Genomic DNA, 17240 nt, shown 5'->3' with positions numbered 1-17240 from the left:
CGGCGAAAGGTCTAACATAATGTTAGCCCTGCCTTGGAATTGGTGGTGAACCATGGGGCAGCTGAAGATAGATTGAAAATAAGACACCCATTCATCCTCAGTTATGTTAATGGCTAAATCTCCATCCCTCGCCCTTTCAAATAGAGGTTGGTTAATGGTGCCCCAGAACCTTGCACTGTTCCCTAAGGCACTAGCCTCCAGTAGATCTCTCCACCTTTCCTCCTTCAGTTCACCCTTATGGGTGGCCAAAGCCCATTTGTATTCAAGACGTGGGCACAAATCAAAGTTTGATTTCTCGGAGTAGCTTTTAGGGCATCTTTTAGTTGTCTCGCTGCCTTAGAGCATAGTGGGTTGAACCATCTAGGGTCGGATAACACTGTCCTATGTACTGGAAAACATAGGAGTGCCCCTACCTTGAAGATAATGTCATCAAAAGCCTTAAGGACAACCCCCGGATCGGAATCGGATGACACACAGGAAGCTAATTCTGTTACACAAGACACTTGAACTTTGCCCTAAACTAAGTCTGGAGATATCTGCGACCACTTTAGGCGGCGCCTTCCCTCCACGGGTCTTAAACGTGCCTGGTACTTTCACCCTAGTTAGTGTTGATAGCAGCCTACCTTCCAAGTGCATGCAAACAGGGTTAGGATCACTAAAAGCACTATCCATAATTGCAAACCCGCGGAAATTAGATTGAAGATCAGTGGAGATCAGAATATGATCTATAAAAGAGCTGTTACTACATCCTTTGAAAGAGGGGACAGGCTGTGTGCTGAGGGGAGCATATAAAGACATTGATGATAACAGGTCAAATTCATAAAGCAAATTATTCAATACATCCTCCTGGACAGAATGCTCAAAATGGAATCCCCGCATCCTGGCACAACCCAGCTCGGCCATGCTTCTGATTTTAGGATCTCCACAGGGTTGGATGTTGAAATCCCTCGCCACCATGAGCTTATGTGCAACAGCACCGCAGGACTGTCTTATGAGACAACCCAACTGGGAAATCTTGCACTCCCCCTGCCTGCCTATTGCATTATAAAAATTAATAATGCCCATACTGTTGTTTCCTCTCCTTGGGACAATAACTTGAGAATCCTCATTATCAGTAGGAACTTGCTGTATCCTACAGGGCACAGCCAACTAAATATAAATCACCACCCCGCCCCTAGCTTTGCCACATGGAGGTGGGGACTCAGGAACAAAGAAGGCTTAATCACCCTCCAAGAACAGGTTACTGTACACAAGCCAGGTCTCCTGGAGGCAGAGAATTGTCTGATGAACTGCAACCATATAGGGTCCTGGAATTTTCCCGACAGACCTGCAATGTTCCATGACAAAACATTATGCAAGTCTGCACTTACATTCATCTCTTGATGTGTAACTGGAAAGGCTAAGTGCTATCAATTGGAAATTGATTGCATCCCTCTAGGCACTCAGAAGATGGGGATATTGTCCTCCGTTTAATGTTCTGAAAAGATTTAATCTTAATGTTTTGAAAATGTTCTTTTATTTACATTGCTTCAATGATACATGTTCATCCACATGTTCAATGAAGTTTTTTTGAAAACAGTTTCTCGTTGTCAAACAATAGTTTCACCAGCTCCAATGCATTTCGGGCAACCTCCCTTCATCTGGGAGCATCTACAAGAACAACATATATTGCGTACATATCAGGTGTTGTAATAATAAAAAATGCACATCATGTTATGTGACTAAACATGTTATCGACGGTGCTGGTGATGAAAACCGAACGGTAGGGGAAAAGAGTGATAAACGGTGATATAAACAATAACAGGACTGTGAATCGCGTGTGTCCAAGTGTACAATATTGGCGGGTAAGGTGATAATCGACGTGAACTGGAGTGAGTTGAACGCTAAGGATAGTGTGAACTGGAGTGAGTTAAACGCTGAGGACGTTGTGAGTGTGTCAAGCGGTTCAAACAGTTATAGACTGTAACAAGCGTTAAGAAGTTATGGTGCGATGATTTACCTACGGTCTGTAACAGCGAGGGGTCACGAAGATAATCCTCTGTGCAATATACTTCCGTGTAGGTGAACGGGTTGTTAGTGTGTGCGTTTACTCCATGGTATAAACCGGAAGGTCTACCTGTCACGTGGATGTGGAAAAGTCGAGGTAGAGAGAGGGCTGGGTCGCGGTGAGAAAATCAAAATAAAATTGAAAATAAAAAGCTAGCGAATATGCGTCAATGTGCTGTGAAATTGAAGGAACTTGGTAACAAATGATGTTAGTATCACTGCATGTTATCAAAAACAAATAGTTGTTAAAAAAACTAATGAATGTTAAAAATATATGCATGTACGGACAGGAGATTAATCAGAGCATGAATGCCCAAAATGGGCTAAAGCAGTCATAATATGAGTTATTCATAGGTAACACGAAAATTCAATGCGTTCATTAAGCCCATGGGGCTTAATGGAATTCAGTCTGTAAATCCAGTAATTCTCTCTTTGGAGTAAATCTTTAGTGTTGTCTCTTCCTTCAATTTTAGTAATCACTTCCAATACCATGGCTTTTAGTTGTGCAATATTATGGTTCATTTCCATGAAGTGGCTGGCCACTGTGGATTTCAGATTTTTAGTTCTTATGTTTGACTTGTGTTCATTTAAACAAACCTTGAATTTTCGTTCTGTCTTCCCTATATAGATTTTACCACATGGGCATTTTAATAGGTAGATCAAGTTCATGGTGTCACAGGTGGCAGTGGCATTCAGCGTTATTTCATTGCCTTTCATTGGATGTCTCATTTTATTGCCTCGAATGATATTGTTGCAGTTGCTGCAATTATTGCAGGGTCTTGTGCCTAAGGATGTTGTATTGGTTGGTTTCGGTTGTTTTAGAATTTCTCCCAAGTTTCTTCCTCTCGTGTAAGCGAAAAGTGGTCGTGATTTGAACATATCTCTGAAATCCTCCTCAAGTTGTAACATGGGCCAATGTTTTAGTATGATTTTTTTTAATGTTGTGCTCACGTTGGAAAATTTGGACACAATGACCATTCTGTCACTTTGAGGTTTCTCTCTCACTGTCTGTAATAAATCCAGGCGATTTAGATTATTCACTTCTCTTTTAGCTGTTTTCAGTATTTGCTCGGGGTACCCCCTCTTGCGAAATCTGTCAGTCATTTCTTCTATTCTTACTTTGGCCACCTCGGGGTCCGAAACTACACGTTTTGCTCTTAACATTTGTGATTTCGGTAAGTGTTTTTTGAGGGATGCCTGGTGGAAACTTGTGTAATGAAGAATGTTATTACGATCTGTGGGTTTGCGGAATATGTCGGTTGTGATATGGTTATCCTTGAGTGTAATGGCCATATTCAGGAAAGTGATCGATTCAGATTCTATTTTCCATGTGAATTGAATACGTTGGTTGACTGAATTGAGGGTGTTAAGAGCTCGTTCAAGATTCTCTTTGGTGTCTTTCCATAAGAAGAATAAGTCATCAATAAATCGAATATACATTTTGATGTGTTTATTCCAAATGGGATTGGACCAAATGTTAATGTTCTCAAATTGACCCATGTATGTATTAGCGTAGACTGGAGCTGCGCAATTTCCCATGCTTGTGCTCACTAATTGCAAGTACCAATCTTGATCATGTTTGAAATAGCTTTGATACAGGGTAAATATGACTAATTCCATCAAAAATACTTTCATTCCTTCATCTACTTTAAGTTTGAGGATTGCCTGCTCCATGGCCTCAATACCTTCCAAGTGGGGGATGGAAGATTTCGCAAGAGGGGGTACCCCGAGCAAATACTGAAAACAGCTAAAAGAGAAGTGAATAGTTGGGCGAAAAAGAGAAACCCATGGCACACTTGAAGGTATTTCAAATTACATTGACCAGTTTTTGGCGCCCCTAGTAAGGGATTTACCATCATATATAAAAGATACAACTGATCTCTTGAAACGATTAGAAAAGATTGTCTGGAAATCTTCTTTTAAATTATTCACTATGGATGTGACCTTATTGTACACCAACATCGAACACCACATTGGTATGAATGTGTGCAGGTACTATTTGGTGTAACGGCCGGATTCTCGGACCAGATAGGCTCCTCAGAGCACCTCCAACCCAGCCGGAACGTAATCACCTCCCTCCTTAGGACGTATTTACAATAGGTATGTATATGTTTTGTACCTAAGGATGGGGAATTAGCAATATACATGCATAGGTTTTCTACAATATCCCACTCATACCGGTTAGTCTTGCGGCGACTTAGGCCCAGACTAGTCTACTCTAGGGCAGTTCTGATTAGTTACCATTACACACTGACCACAGTCAGTGCTCGCTCGGCACCTCCGCAATCCTGCGTGCCTACACACCAGTGTCCTCCCTGGTGTTCTCTCACTCACAGCCTGGTCCACAATCCGGCGAACCTATACACCAGTCTCCTCCCTGGTGTTCTCTCACTCACAACCCGGTCCACAATCCGGCGGACCTATGCACCAGTTTCCCGCCTGGTGTTCTCATTAACGCCGCTTACCAACGACGACCACTTTCCTATGAATACCCTTGGAAGGAATCTCTCATTGGCTACTCGGGATATGATACTACAATATGATGAATTATACAACAACTTACCAAATTAGAGGATGTGCAATCTATTCTCCACCTTAAGGGGCCCCTCTCTCCCTCATTGCTCAGTCACTACTTACCAGACCGGGAATTACATCCGTTCATGAAAACAATGCCTGACTAGAAGAGCAGTTTACCCTGATTGAACAAGAATACGAGGCACATGCTGGTTCACTAAGAACTGGGGTATCTTTATTACAATGATCATAAAAAGAACAATACAATACTATGACATATATCCTGCAAAGGAAAGTGAAAGGTTAGAATGTGCACACTATAGAATATGGGCAGATATCAACTTATTAACGTGAAGTGTGGGTTCAGCAGTCATCTAGGTTCCCTTCCGTCTGTGCCTTGGCTCGTCTTAAAGTCACACCTTGGCAGTCACGGATACACGTCTGCACCGCTATGCTCTGTCTTCTCTGCTTCCCTCCAAGTCACTGGAACCTTCCTTTCATTAGCTGCTTTCTCTCTGGCTGTTCTGCACTACTCCTCTCTCCTCTCAATCACGGACCATCTCCACTTCTCTGCTTCGATCTTATAATTTAGTTTCAGCCACTCTGGTATTCGTTCTTCTGATTAACTGCTTCATTCGAAATGCTCTGATCGTATGGGTCAAAGCTCGCCAGCTGCTCCAACTAAAATAACTTCAATCTTTCTAAGAGAGTATCAGCTTCTCGATCTTTCTCGGACTTCAAAATGGCGACTGTCTGCCTGGAAATAATTAATAGCATTGATGCTAACGGCTAGCTGCCGCCTACAGACTGACTAACCCACTGCCTCATGCTTTCGCTAATATGGAAGCTTGTCCTTTCATGGAAAGTTACGGCCAGTAACCTGCCGCCCACCAAATTCTTGTACCTCCCCGTACCAAGGACACGTTCCCAGCCGGCCGGCCTGATGTTGTGTCTTCGGAGTGGAGAAAAATACAGTCTTCCTGAGCCGGTTCTCTCCAAGCGAACAACACTTCGAAACTAAACATTACACTTGACCTAGAAGCATCTTAAGCTACCGGGCAGAAAGCAAGATGGAGTCTCTCCCGTTTGAGGCCTACAAGGCCCGAAATAAGCATAACTCCATAGAAGGTATACTAACACTCTTGCAAAAGGACGGATTATCACTAATACTAATGAATCTATCCCCTAACATAAGTTTATAAGCCCTGATCTAAGGAAAAGGGTACGAAAGTGCATTACTGTGCCCTATGGATAGGCCCTATTTATGGTTCTAACCCTTGCACTAGAATGATAATAGACTAGAGTCACTTCCAATCATCCTTCCTCAAAGGAGGGCCGAAAAAGTCGGTCAGAACACTTCACCCTTGACTTTAGTCTATTAATCATTCGTTATACGGAACTAACATCTGTGGAAGAATAATAGGAAACAAAACTAACTGATCTATTCCTCATGCCGAATCTACAATATTGGAGTAGGGAAGGGATGCACTGAATAAAGCAGCAAATAGCCACTAAAATACTAATAGAAATCACAATACCCCCTAATATCTGTCGCAGGGAATGTAAGTCAGGTAACCAATTGAAGAGCCAGTCAAACCAACCTCCTCAGTCAAGTCATGAAGTTTGTCAATATGAGCCTGAATAGATTTAGTGTGGTCAGACAGGTTGAAACAACAAAGACCTTCGAAATCAGAACAATCATGTCCATGTTTTAGCAAAAGGTAATCAATGGCCGCACGATTTTGCAAGATAGCTCGGCGTTCACCCTGGGCATCTAATAACATATCCGATAAAATTGTAGAAGTTTGATTAATTGATTTGACCATCCAATAGGCCATTTTCCCGATGGATTTGGCGTTATAAACAGCCAATGCTGGGACACCAATAATGGAAATAGCTAAACTAAGATATTCGGACTTGGAATAAAGATGTAGGGAAGAATCACAATCCTCATGTAACATCATAGCATCACGAACTGTACGGGAATAGGTATTAGGATGTGAGGAAAACCTTAACAAACTCAATCTAGTGATGGCACATGGGCCTCCGGAAATATTTGCGGGAATATAGGGCCAAGAAGTGTTGCCACATGAAAACAGCCAACCAGAAGGTAGCAACATTGAACGGTAGTGGCTAGGAGCAACTACTATGCTTTTACAAGTCATATTATTTTTAACAGAAGTACATGATTTCGGAGGTCTCCGGGAGCACAAAGTGCGTTCATGAGTCGAAAAAGTGGTTGATGCTTTGAGTTTCAACTTTACACATTCAGTAATTGCATTAGGATCACAAGTAAGAAAGAAACACAAGTCACCCTGGGTGATATTATAGGTGGTAATTTGGGAATGAATTGGGGGCATTGAATCTGAAAGGATAGTACATAAGGGACAATACTCATGTGCTGCAAAATCGCCTAGAATGATATTGGGTCGGGCATTTGATATATTAAAAATATGCTTTAGAGTCTCTAGGGAGGCGGGGACAGCAACCAAACAGGTCGCTAGAATGTCAGTCACTGAACGCATCGGTGTCAAGCAAAAATGAGGGGAATTGGTAACTTGTTTAGCTAAAGTTGTCCAAAAGTTCGATGATGAATCCCACGCAGCGAAGGAACGCGGTACTCGGGTTCTCCAATCAACCAAAGTCTGTGGGTTCTCTCCTCTCCCGACGTAGCAGACCAAAAGGAGTCCAACGCCGGCACATCCTGCAGCAGCAGTCCAGAGAATGATCTGAAAGAAAATCAAATACAGGCATTATTCATTCTCGTAAGTAACATTTGTCAGCCGGGACAGCTTCCCAGCTATCTTTCCCTGGTCTCGTGACAAGGATCATATTATCATGACCGGTTGCAATACCTTCAGCTTGTTCAGGGGGATTTTTAGGCGATTGCACCCATATTCTCGCTCCAGGGTTATCAGTAGAGCCAAAGCCTTTCTGGCCTCGCACAGTTAGCAACGTTGGGGCAGTGCCTTCCTGAATCTCACCACTGAAAACAGGCATAATTAGCAATTGAGCAACTCGGTCAGTCTTTTGAATCGATAAATCAACCTCACTGCTATTCAGCAGGAGAACCTTAATCTCTCCCTGATAATCACTGTCAATGACTCCTCCGAGTACTTGAATGCCTTTTAAGGCCAGGCCCGATCTAGGGGCAATCAGTCCAAAATTTCCGGTTGGTATACAGACACCAACACCGGTTTCAAGAATGGCTCGATCTTTACTCTTAATTACAGTGTCATTCATTGCATGCAGGTCCAAGCCTGCGGAACCTGGGGTTGCTCTGCATGGAGCCAGGGAAATTTCCCAGTACATTACAGTATTGCCAATGGTGTTGGGTTTCGCATCGATACTTGGGGGAAACAAACGCATTAAAGGGGATTCAGCATTCAAAAAGGGACGATTGTTCAGAATTAATAATGCTTGAAACAAATAATCTCTCCAATTTTTATACTTGTTGTCAGTCAATTTTCGCAATTGTTCTTTAAGCAAACCATTCATTCTTTCAATAAGGCCTGATGCCTGTGGATAATATGGTATATGAAACACCCACTCAATGTTATTTTCCGCACAAAATTCCTGTACCAATCTTCCACGAAAGTGGGATGCATTGTCAGATTGAATTTGAAATGGGACGCCATAATAAAGTATAATCAATCCCAATGTTTTAATGGTATTCACTTGGGTAGCTTGTTTGCAAGGAAAGGCCACTAAAAGGCCACTGTAGGTGTCAACAATTGTACAAACATATTGGCAATTTTTGCTCATAGGTAGTGGACCAATATAATCAATCTGCCAAATTTGAGCGGGCAATTTTCCTCGATGTAAATGACCTTTAACAATTTGAGGTACTGTTCGTTGTCTAGAATGTTGACAGATGGGACAATGCAAAATGGTATCTTTAATGTAATTTAAAGGAATATAAATTCCTCGATCGGCAGCCCACCTGCTAGTGACTCTCTCTCCAAAATGTCCTGCTTTCTGGTGGGCCCATTTCGCCAATCCCGCCAAATCAGAATCTTGCATGTCCACCACTGCCTCAGCAATTTTAGATTTCTCATCTGCAATGTTATGAAAGAATTTGTCAAGGGAGTCTATTGGGGTATGAGCATCCACATGAAAGATTGTCACAGTACTCTGTGGGAGCATTTCCCAAATTTCTTGCCATAATTATTTTCCCCACAGTTCTTTTGAATGCAATTCCCAATTATGAGAATGCCAAGTTGGTAACCAAACCGCCAGTCTATTAGCAGTGGACCAGGAATCAGTAAAAATATGACATGTGCCAGGCAATTCCTACTTTAAAACTTGGTAAACTGCATATAATTCAGCAAATTGACTACTCTTACCTTCACCGGTTGTACTCAACAATTTCTGTTTGATCGGGTTATAGGACACTGCCTTCCAATGCCGTTTCTCTCCTATGAACCTTGCTGAACCATCCGTAAACCACACATGTTTTCTGTCCTCCACGGACAAATCATCAAATGGCTTACCCCACTTAACAGGAGATTCCTGCATTACAGGTACGGAGCAATCACTTCCAGTCTCAATCGATGGCGCCTGCACCACTTGCTCATGTAAAGATGCTACACCTTTCGGACCCACACGTGCCCTGTCTTGAATGTACCATTTCCACTTAATCACACTCGCCTCTTGAGCATGTCCAATTCGATGAGTTTTTGGCGAACTCAAAACCCACTGCATGATAGGAATTTCAGGTCTCAAAATCACATCATGACCCAAAGTCAATTGCTCGGTATCCACCAGAGCCCAATAGCACGCAAGCAACTGTTTCTCAAAAGGTGTATAACGCTCACCAGCCTCAGGTAACTTTTTGGTCCAAAAACCTAATGGTACTTTTTGTCTGCCTTGTTTCTGCCACAGACTCCAATTTGCATAAAGACCTTGCACGGACACATTCAAATCCACATCACCCTCGCACACAGGCCACAAATCCAAAGCATACTGAATTGCTTCTTTTGCCAGATTAAACGCATTTTGCTGTGGTTCACCCCATTCAAACACATTCTTTTTACGAGTGACTCGATACAAAGGGGCTAATATTTGACTCAAGTGTGGAATATGCTGACGCCAAAAACCGAACAGGCCAATGAAGCTCTGGGCTTCTTTCCGATTTCTTGGGACTGCAAAGTCTAAAACTTTTTGTTTAACCTGTGGGATCACCTCTCTGTGACCTTCATGCCAATTGATGCCTAAAAACTTTACACTTTGGGATGGACCTTGTAATTTATCGGGATTAATTTCCCAACCTTTTTCACGTAAGCACTCAAGGATTTGATCTAATTGGGTCTGAACTTGATCTTGTGTTTCACCTTGAATCAAAATGTTGTCAATATAATGACATACCTGAATTAGCGGGTGTACAGTTACTTCAGACAAATGTTCCGCCACCAGCCGGTGACAGATCGTAGGACTGTGTACATAGCCTTGAGGAAGACTTCTAAACGTCATTTGACGTCCATTCCAAGTAAAACTGAATTGTTCCTGACACTCGGGGGCAATCGGAATTGAAAAGAAAGCATTAGCAATATCAATGGATGCATACCATGTACCTGGATGCTTTTGGATTCTTTCAATTAAAGTAATGATATCCGGTACTGCAACAGTCAAAGGGGGTGTATGTTTGTTCAGCTCGCGATAATCAACAATCATGCGCCAAGAATTATCACTTTTGCGCACAGGCCAAACGGGATTATTCCAAGCAGAAGTAACCGGAGTTATAACTCCTGCATCAACTAAGTCCTGAATAGTGGCACTAATCTCTTCATGGCCACCCGGAATAGGATATTGCTTCTGAGAAACAACTTTTGTAGCCTGAGGGATTTTTATGGGGGGCATCCGTAAACGACCAACCCGTACGGGTCTGGACGAGATATAATGTTTAGTTCCAAATTGATAACAGCCGTCATCTAAATGCAAAGTCATTCCTTTTAAAATGTCAATTCCGATTATATATTCCAAAAGTGGTACAACTAATACAGAATATTCTTTTCGGGGAATTCTGCCTATTTTCATTTCAAGTGTAGTTTGCACTGCGGGAGTTTCCTTTCCACCTAAACCAGTAATTGTGAAAAATTGGCCTTTGAATTTCTTTGATTTCCCATGAATAAGAGTGGCCTCCGCTCCTGTATCTACCAATGCTCGGGCCCTTTGGATATTACGATGTTTCCAAAAAATTTCAATATCTACATAGGGTCTATTGTCTTTGTGAGCCCACCTGCGTACTGGAGCTTGACCTATTTCCTAGGCATTCTTACTGCGTTCCGTCAACCAGGACAAATCAGGATAAATACTCTCATGTTTTTTGGGTATCAAAACATCCTGCTCATATCCATCTCCATTACGAAATGGATTCCTGTCATGGTACTGTGAGTTTCGATCGGACAGTCTGTATCGATCCTCCCTTCTCCTCAACTCAGGGGACTGATCCCTTTCATCTCTATATCTGTTGTAGACACGATCATCTCTCCCCCTTTCTCTTTCCTCTCTCGCCCCCTCTCTTTTTCACGGTGAGGGGACACTTCACGCTCACGCCGTCGATCACCACGACAATCAAAATCATCATGACACCTCTCATCCCCACCGTCATCAGAATATCCACGATCACAATCATTCTTTCGCACACGACGGGCACCCTCCTTACGATCCAAACAACGCTTGCGAAACATGTCCCATAAGCGATTATTAGGCTCACCGTCAATGTCCTCCTTTTTCACACCATCAGCCAACAGCACAAGAAACATATCACCTCTAGAGAATTTATAATCTCCAGCAGTACGACCCTCCGGTCGAGATTGTCTCTCAGGTTTAAACCAGTCACCCAACTCACCAAGCTGACGGACAGATTCAAGCACCATTGACAAAGCATTGCCAGTTTGATTGATCAACAAAGTCATCATAACCTGCTTATAAGCAACAGGAGAAGAACGGATAATGCGATTCCGCACAGAAGATGTCAATAAACCATCCAACAACCTGTCCGCAGTACTGAGAAAAATCGCAGTTTTCATTACCTCCTCTTTCAATCGCTGCGCCGCATCGCGCAAAGTGTACCACGGCTTGTCATATTTATGGTTACAGCCATCAGTTGCTAACTGGAGTAGACTAATTTGGCCAGCACCACTAAAATTTCGAAAATGATCTTGTACAGTAGAATCGGAACTCAAAGAGCAAAATTTCAAGGCATCTCCTGCATCTAACATGATACCTGCAGCGCCCAACTCATAAAGGCATACCATCCACGTAAGTAAGGCCTCACCAGGCCGTTGTCGAAATCGTTGCAAAATGTCACTAACTTACTGTTGAGTAAAGTCTTCCAAGCTATCCAAAGCAACACCATTCGGATTACCAGGAGCCTGTTGTAATTTGCGTCGAAAAACCGGGTGCGCAGAAACCTCCGGACGAGCATCCGAAGACGCCCGATCCATAGATTTAGAGGAACAATCAGGACGAGAAACGTCATCAGAACGGGAAAAGCGACCACGGTCGCCAGAATCATCATTTGTATCACAAGAAGTAGATTTACAGTCACGTCCGGAGCGAGAAGACTCGCACCTGTCAGACTCCTCAGCCGAGGAACCAGAATCATTCGAGTCCCAGATATTACCATACCATTCATCGGGGTTCAAATCCAGTCCGGCTTTCGCCATGACTAGACGCACTTTCCGTTTAGAAACACGACCGCGACGGTGTCTATACTTATATTTCGCAATGCAAACAGCAGCCCTTTCGGCAATAGTCTGATAAGTCTCAAGTTTATCGGCAAGTAATTTATTTTGACATCGCAAAAGAGTATGCGCATTTTGCACCTCAACAAACTTTTCCTCCACATCCACAAAACGTTGCTGTAATTTCACAAATTTTTCATGAAGAATTCTGTATGCAGTCAAAACAATCCAACCTCTGCGTCCTAAAATAGGAAGCTCGTCACCCTTCACTACTGGTGCTTTCTGCAAGCAAGAAACCACATCAGCCGGCTCCGCCAGCTCCAAACAAGAAGTCCAATTCTCACTCAAACCAGTAGAGTCGGCCCACTCACGGGCCAAGGCCTCGTAAGGCGTAGATTCCCAGCCGGGAATTTCAACAGGCAATTTAAAAGTAGATTTCGATTAGCGTGAAAACATTTTGACACACCAGAAAGATATATACAACTATTAACAAATAAGAAACAAAAGAAACCACGTACGAGCCGAGCGCAAACCAACAAGATTAAAACAATACAGCGCATACAGGCTTCGTAAACAGTTCGTGACGCCAGATGTAACGGCCGGATTCTCGGACCAGATAGGATCAGCTCCTCAGAGCACCTCCAACGCAGCCGGAACGTAATCACCTCCCTCCTTAGGACGTATTTACAATAGGTATGTATATGTTTTGTACCTAAGGATGGGGAATTAGCAATTTACATGCATAGGTTTTTTACAATATCCCACTCATACCGGTTAGTCTCGCAGCGACTTAGGCCCAGACTAGTCTACTCTAGGGCAGTTCTGATTAGTTACCATTACACACTGACCACAGTCAGTGCTCGCTCGGCACCTCCGCAATCCTGCGTGCCTACACACCAGTGTCCTCCCTGGTGTTCTCTCACTCACAGCCTGGTCCACAATCCGGCGAACCTATACACCAGTCTCCTCCCTGGTGTTCTCTCACTCACAACCCGGTCCACAATCCGGCGGACCTATGCACCAGTTTCCCGCCTGGTGTTCTCATTAACGCCGCTTACCAACGACGACCACTTTCCTATGAATACCCTTGGAAGGAATCTCTCATTGGCTACTCGGGATATGATACTACAATATGATGAATTATACAACAACTTACCAAATTAGAGGATGTGCAATCTATTCTCCACCTTAAGGGGCCCCTCTCTCCCTCATTGCTCAGTCACTACTTACCAGACCGGGAATTACATCCGTTCATGAAAACAATGCCTGACTAGAAGAGCAGTTTACCCTGATTGAACAAGAATACGAGGCACATGCTGGTTCACTAAGAACTGGGGTATCTTTATTACAATGATCATAAAAAGAACAATACAATACTATGACATATATCCTGCAAAGGAAAGTGAAAGGTTAGAATGTGCACACTATAGAATATGGGCAGATATCACCTTATTAACGTGAAGTGTGGGTTCAGCAGTCATCTAGGTTCCCTTCCGTCTGTGCCTTGGCTCGTCTTAAAGTCACACCTTGGCAGTCACGGATACACGTCTGCACCGCTATGCTCTGTCTTCTCTGCTTCCCTCCAAGTCACTGGAACCTTCCTTTCATTAGCTGCTTTCTCTCTGGCTGTTCTGCACTACTCCTCTCTCCTCTCAATCACGGACCATCTCCACTTCTCTGCTTCGATCTTATAATTTAGTTTCAGCCACTCTGGTATTCGTTCTTCTGATTAACTGCTTCATTCGAAATGCTCTGATCGTATGGGTCAAAGCTCGCCAGCTGCTCCAACTAAAATAACTTCAATCTTTCTAAGAGAGTATCAGCTTCTCGATCTTTCTCGGACTTCAAAATGGCGACTGTCTGCCTGGAAATAATTAATAGCATTGATGCTAACGGCTAGCTGCCACCTACAGACTGACTAACCCACTGCCTCATGCTTTCGCTAATATGGAAGCTTGTCCTTTCATGGAAAGTTACGGCCAGTAACCTGCCGCCCACCAAATTCTTGTACCTCCCCGTACCAAGGACACGTTCCCAGCCGGCCGGCCTGATGTTGTGTCTTCGGAGTGGAGAAAAATACAGTCTTTCGATAAGGGCCAGCCTGAGCCGGTTCTCTCCAAGCGAACAACACTTCGAAACTAAACATTACACTTGACCTAGAAGCATCTTAAGCTACCGGGCAGAAAGCAAGATGGAGTCTCTCCCCTTTGAGGCCTACAAGGCCCGAAATAAGCATAACTCCATAGAAGGTATACTAACACTCTTGCAAAAGGACGGATTATCACTAATACTAATGAATCTATCCCCTAACATAAGTTTATAAGCCCTGATCTAAGGAAAAGGGTATGAAAGTGCATTACTGTGCCCTATGGATAGGCCCTGTTTATGGTTCTAACCCTTGCACTAGAATGATAATAGACTAGAGTCACTTCCAATCATCCTTCCTCAAAGGAGGGCCGAAAAAGTCGGTCAGAACATTTGGGCAAAAGAAACATAAGATATAAGGAACACAACAAAATTTTGAACCAAATGATCTTCCTGTGCCTACACAACAACACCTTTCTATTCAACAAAAACATCTATAAACAAATATGTGGGTGTGCCATGGGTTTCTCTTTTTCGCCCAACTATGCTAATCTCACTATGGGATGGTATGAACAAAATGAGGCCTGGAAAACGGAACACTATACATGGAAAGAGAAGACGATTCTATGGCTAAGATTCATAGATGATCTTTTCATAATCTGGGACGGAGAACAAACAGAATTTAAACAATATTTTGAGAGATTGAATAACACCTCTACAAACCTCAAGTTCACTTATGAAATAAGCAGCGAAAGAGTGGTGTTCCTAGACACAGAGATCTATATCGAGAATAACTGCTTGGAAACCACTCTACATAGAAAAAAGACTGCAACGAAGTCCGTTCTACATGGACAGAGTTTTCATGAGGACAAGTTGAGGAGGAGTATCCCATACGGGGAATTTCTCAGTTTAAAAGAAACTGTTCAAAACAATCAGAGTTCCAGAAACACAGCATACAGGCCACTAACAGGTTCATCAAGAGAAAATATCAACCAAACACGGTGGCAAAATGTCTCAAGAAAGTGATTGAAACAGATAGAAAGCAAATTCTACACAAAATAAAAGAAACAAAGAAAGAAGACAAAATCAGACTCATAACATCCTACAATGCAGAAAAACAAACACTGATCAAAGCAATCAAAAAACATTGGGGTATATTACGCTCAGATCAGACTTTGGCCGAAATTATTGGAGAACATCCACTTGTTACCTTTTGCCGAGCAAAAAACTTGGGCGACCAATTGCTTCACAGCCACTTCAAAGATGTCCCCAACCTCACCTTGTTGCACCGTGAAGGCTTCTGGCCCTGCAAACAATGCAAGGTCTGTAGAATAGCGTCAACAACCAAGGAAATTTAAATGTTTGGAGGAAAGAAGTGCAAAATCAAGCAAAATCTGACGTGCAAAAGCACATTCGTAGCGTATATGGTAACATGTCCTTGTGCCAAAAGCTACATAGGAAGCACCATCTTCGAGGCCAAAAAACGGATCCTAGAGCATACACAAGCTATCACCCATGGGGATCAGTCCTTTTTTTTTCTTTTTTTTTTATTGAACCAGATCCGATCAGACAGTAAACACAGAAAAAGATAAAGTACAATAGCTTATTACAAATAATACAAATACAAATAATACATCAATACTGAATCAATAAGACTATTAAAAGAAGCGACATGCAATTGTAAAACAAAACATATATAACGAAAATGCATATATAACAAGAACATTGACTTAATTCATAGTTACGACACCAGTTTTCCAATTTGGTTTTGGGTGCCATATTGAATCACCACGTTTCTTTGCTCTAGTTCCCCTAGTAGCATAAATAGCCGTCTCATAGCTAAAAACTGCTAAGAATCGGGCTAACCACATGTGGAAGCTAGGGGGTTCAAGTTCTTTCCAGCGGGATGACAAAATGATTCTAAGGACAGCCGTCCCAATAAATAACAATTTATCCTCTTGTTTTGAGAGTTCTAACGAGGAGTCATAACCAAACATAAACAAAGTTTCGGATTCAGGGAGTTTACGCCCAAATATCACCTGCCAATAATCACTAATCGCTATTTTAATAAGATCGAGCTTTGGACAGTTGCTAAACATATGTATTAGTGTCGCTGGGCCCTGCGAACATCTAGGACATAAATCATTTTCCCTTTTACCCCAGTTGAATAGTTTGGCAGGAGTATAGTAGAGGTTGAATACAGTTTTATATGTCTGAGCTTTAAGATTACTAGCCATAAACAAAGAATCACTTAGTTCCAACACTTTATAGATATCGACATTAGGATTACTAATTTTTCTAGCCCAGTTTGCTTCGGTTTTCTCCAAATCATCTTGGATGTTAGTTAATAAAATGTCATACAGTAATCCTATTTTTATATTTGGTCTATTAACAGCTTCTATAATATCCACTCTTGTTAGACTTATGGCCGATCCTTTTGCCTTGAGATAAGCATAGACTTGCACATATTTAATATAATCACCATTAGATAATTGATATTTATTCTTTAAATCTATAAACTTAGTTTCAAAATTATTTAACAGAAAATCCTTTATTCTACAAATTCCAAGTCTTTGCCATTTCCTAGCTATAACATCATGGGAGAGGCAATGAGTGGTTCTCGGTTGCCATAGTGAAGTGTATCTATTAAATTTCGTAATTTTCATATGTTTAACAATTCTAGCCCAAACCTTCCAAGCACTGTTTACAATTTCAAATTTACATATCTTTCTAATATCTTTGGCTTCTGTTTGTTGTAGAAACAGCCCATTTACATCTCTTCCAAGAACTAGCTCATAAATTGATGGTACAACACTGACGTCAACGATAGCTATCTCAGGACTAAAGTTAAACATGGGTGACATTTGTTTAAAGAGTGCTGCCCAATGATATGGACTAGTATTGGGA

The 17240-nt window shown here is 42.3% G+C and overlaps 1 protein-coding gene across 1 annotated transcript; it reads right to left on the bottom strand.

The window, feature by feature from the left end:
* Nucleotides 1-1185: 1185 nt before the first annotated feature.
* LOC147730993 (uncharacterized) lies at nucleotides 1186-15388 on the bottom strand. Its single transcript, XM_086958662.1, has 2 exons — nucleotides 14725-15388; nucleotides 1186-4041 (listed from the first exon to the last, which is right to left on the bottom strand). The coding sequence occupies exon 2, from the start codon at nucleotides 3718-3720 to the stop codon at nucleotides 2395-2397; it is 1326 nt and encodes a 441-aa protein (XP_086814788.1). The 5' UTR covers nucleotides 3721-4041; nucleotides 14725-15388; the 3' UTR covers nucleotides 1186-2394.
* Between the last annotated feature and the right edge of the window lie 1852 nt (nucleotides 15389-17240).

This window comes from Lissotriton vulgaris, chromosome 2_1 (assembly GCF_964263255.1).
Source record: "Lissotriton vulgaris chromosome 2_1, aLisVul1.2, whole genome shotgun sequence".
NCBI lineage: Eukaryota > Metazoa > Chordata > Amphibia > Caudata > Salamandridae > Lissotriton > Lissotriton vulgaris.
This window is presented reverse-complemented; position numbering and strand designations above follow the sequence as displayed.